This window comes from Tyto alba, unplaced genomic scaffold, assembly GCF_018691265.1.
Source record: "Tyto alba isolate M040663 unplaced genomic scaffold, T.alba_DEE_v4.0 Super-Scaffold_15, whole genome shotgun sequence".
Lineage (NCBI taxonomy): Eukaryota > Metazoa > Chordata > Aves > Strigiformes > Tytonidae > Tyto > Tyto alba.
Window position 1 is genome coordinate 7768333 of NW_024881277.1, and position 3867 is coordinate 7772199.

Below are 3867 nucleotides of genomic sequence, written 5' to 3' on the forward strand. Positions count from 1 at the left end.
CGCAGCAGGGCTGAGGGCACTGCCTGCAGGCACCCAGGGCAGAGCAGCGAGGCACACACAGCTTCAAGGCAGCCTGGGCTGGGAGGATGCTGAGAGGTCCGAGGAGGAGAAAGCATCAGGGCCCTGGCCACAGTAAGTCTGGGGGTGCAGGGCAATGCAGCTGCAGCTCAGGGAGGGATCTGGGGAAGGCGGCAGACCCACCAGGAATCTGCCTCCTGCCTAGAGGAGGAGGAGGAGGAGGAGGAGGAGGAGGAGTAGCTGCTCCCAAGCAGGGCTTCCCTGGTGCCCCCTGTGAGGGCCAGGGCATGAGGGCTGCCTTCTGGCGGGGCCGGCTGCAGGGGTGTGCAGCCGGGTGTGCAGGCAGGGGTGCCCAGGGCTGTCCTTCCCAGCAGGGTCCCTGCACCCCAGGGGGCTGTGTGCTGGGGCAGGGACTCTGCCACCTGCCAGGGTCAGCACTCAGCCTGCCCAGGTAGCTCCTCACAGCGCTGTGGGGAGAAGCTGTGGGGTAAGGAGCAAGCCACTCTACGGCGGGGCAGGATTGTTCTGCTATCGAGAGGCTGCTGCCTGGGTCAGGGCTGATTGCAGCTCCACATCGCCCCTGGGACATTTCACAGGGCACTTTTCAAGAAGGACATCAAGGCGGGGTGCTACTGGGCAGTAAAGGAACTTACCAGGATTGGTGCTTTCACTCCCCGGCTGTGATGGTAGGTGGATATGGTCATGGATCTGTTCAGGTTTGCACAAGAGACAAACACTCCTACAGCATTACAGTGAGTGAGGAATGGGTTTATCAGGAAACCTGCTAAAGTCCCTTCACCCACCTCAGCCTACAGAAAGCATTAACATCACCTTTGTGGTCTCTTCAGGGTTTATCTGAAATTCTCTTCAAGACTTGCCAGCACAGAGATCCCCCTGGTCAGTGTCCTGTTGCCAGGAAGGTGTATTCTGGGCAGAGCTGAGGACATGGTGGGTGGGATGGGATCCGTGAGCAGGGACAGGGAGGAGATGTGGGGACAGAGAAACAGTTCCTGGCAAATAGAGCTCCAAGCAGGATCCCAGGGAGTGCTGAGCCATCCCTTGGGGGTTGTCAGTCTCCTCGCAGATTCCTTTGCTTCTCTCTGACAGGGGCCATGTCCTGCCCTCTCCCTCACAACTGCACCTCTGTGGTGGTAAAAAGATTTTTCAGACCTTTCCCTGCGGATAAGAGAAACAAGACTCCCCTGCTTTCATTAGAGTCCAGTTACATTTTTTTTTTTTTTTTTTTTTGAGAGTAATTTTTGTGTGCAGTCATCCTCCAGATAGCAGAAATGAAAGCACAGGGCAGCTGGGAACAAGCTTGATTGATACTGCTGCTCTCCTGACTCTGCACTGAGCAAGAGACAGCTGAGCCCTTTTGCCTGTCTTGTCTTAAGACTCCACACTTTCAGTCATAAAGTTGAGGATTTCTACCCCTAGAAGTAGTACTCACCAGATGTGATGACGGTGGAAAATAAAAGACACAGAGAAAGTTATCATAACACATGATAAACCTCTCTTCTGCATCCCACTCTCTTGGGAGTCATAAGTGCAGATATTGAACATCTCTATTAAGAGTGAATTGCATCTGACATCCCTTGTGAACACTGGAGGAGACAAGAACCAGCTCCCATGTCCTCACGGCAGCAGGGCAGAGCTGGCTCCTTGGCAGCACATGGGCAGAGGTCCTGCTCCTCAGAGAAAACAAAGGAAATGTGTTGGAATTGGGAGTTGGGGGGAGGGATTTTGTTGAGAAATACAGTGGCTTTGCGTGCAGTCTGTCACAATTGTCCCATCTTTTCCTTCTTAGGCCACTGTCCCCATGTCAAGAACCAGCTGATGTCCAACAGCAGCTCCATCACCCAGTTCCTCCTCCTGGCATTCGCAGACAGACGGGAGCTGCAGCTCCTGCACTTCTGGCTCTTCCTGGGCATCTACCTGGCTGCCCTCCTGGGCAACGGCCTCATCATCACCGCCATCGCCTGCGACCACCACCTCCACACCCCCATGTACTTCTTCCTCCTCAACCTCTCCCTGCTCGACCTGGGCTCCACCTCCACCACTTTCCCTAAAGCCATGACCAATTTGCTCTGGAACACCACGGCCATTTCCTATGCAGGATGTACCGCGCAAGTGTTTCTGCTTCTCTTCTTGATTACAGCAGAGTTTTCTCTCCTCACCATCATGGCCTATGACCGCTACGTTGCCATCTTCCAACCCCTGCACTACGGGACCCTCCTGGGCAGCAGAGCTTGTGTCCACATGGCAGCAGCTGCCTGGGGCACTGGGTTCCTCTATGCCACACTGCACACTGCCAACACATTTTCTCTACCACTCTGCCATGGCAATGTGGTGAACCAGTTCTTCTGTGAAGTTCCCCAGATCCTCAAGCTCTCTTGCTCAGGCACCTACCTCAGGGAAGTTGTGCTTATTGTGGTTAGTGCCTGTTTATTCTTTGCTTGTTTTGTTTTCATTGTGCTGTCTTATGTGCAGATCTTCAGGGCCGCGCTGAGGATCCCCTCTGAGCAGGGACGGCACAAAGCCTTTTCCACGTGCCTCCCTCACCTGGCCGTGGTCTCCCTGTTTATCAGCACTTCATTTTTTGCCTACCTGAAGCCCCCCTCTATCTCCTCTCCACTCCAGGACCTGGTGGTGGCTGTTCTGTACTCAGTGGTTCCTCCTGCATTGAACCCCCTCATTTACAGCATAAGGAACCAGAACCTCAAGGATGCAGTTCAGAAACTGATGACCAGATGTTTTTTTTAGAAGCAATATACTGCCCATCTTCTCCATATCACTTTTAATATAACTCATTACAGTCTCAACCTGTCTTCCTGTCTTTTATATATTTTGTAGTTGTTGATGTTATTGTTGATTTTTTTTTTTTTTTTTCACTTCTAAGTTGTCCATAAAGTGTTTTCACTATTCTTACTATTTCAATTTCATTATCTATCTGTCCGGTTTGACCCAGAGACAGTGTAAATGAATTTCCACACCCTCTGCATTTAAATACTGAAAAGGACCCTGCAGTGACTTTTTTGTCTGAGGCTTTTTTTCCAAGACCTTCTCTGGTGCTGCTGCGTCAGCTCCTGCATACAGAGTCCCTGCACAGCAGATCTGTGACAGAGCTGGCCTCTCTAACAGCATCTCCATCACGAAAGGGGATCTCCTCAAGGCAGTGCCCAAACGCTTAGGGATTTTTCCAAGATGCCCAAGGAATAGACTCCAAAGCGGACTGTTTCTCTGCTTGTTTCCCCATGGGCTCAGTGGGATGGCTCCCAGTATGGTCTTGCAGGGACTGAGGAATGGCTCAGGTGTTACTTGTTGGACAGCACCCACACAGATGGTGAATGATCTCCAGTTAAACTCCCTGGAGCTCTACAGCATGTGATAGGACTGATGGCAGGTGAATTTTTTTTCTGGAAGGAGTCTGGAACTGCCAGCAGAGTGCAGGTGATCTAGGTGATCTGCAGGATCAGCGTGTGCCAGGAGGTCAGCAGTGAGTGGAGCCCACTGAACACAAACATGTCCAGGGTGGAGGGACCCAGGTATAAAGTGCTAAATCTGGGTGTGAAGTGCTGAGTGAGGGCTCTGCACCCCCAAGGGACACAGCAGGCACAGGGAAAGGAGCCTGGTGAGTGATTTGTTCCACCATCAGTGGACTCTTGTAGCCTGAATCCAGTGCAGCATCCAAACACATCTTGTGGTGTGGGAAATAAGGCAGGGTACCTCTGAGCACCCTCCATGGCCACATAAGAGCTTCTGTGGGAGGCAGTCGGTGGCAGTGATGTCCCTGAGCTGGGTCTGCCTCCCAGCCTGACCAGCACAGCACTGTAAAATCATCCTGGGGCC

The 3867-nt window shown here is 52.5% G+C and overlaps 1 protein-coding gene across 1 annotated transcript; it reads left to right on the forward strand.

Moving 5' to 3' along the window:
• Nucleotides 1–1854: 1854 nt before the first annotated feature.
• Nucleotides 1855–2802, forward strand: LOC122153124 (olfactory receptor 14C36-like). Its single transcript, XM_042789225.1, has one exon. It carries the CDS (start codon nt 1855–1857, stop codon nt 2779–2781), a length of 927 nt encoding a protein of 308 aa, XP_042645159.1. The 3' UTR covers nt 2782–2802.
• Nucleotides 2803–3867: the final 1065 nt, after the last annotated feature.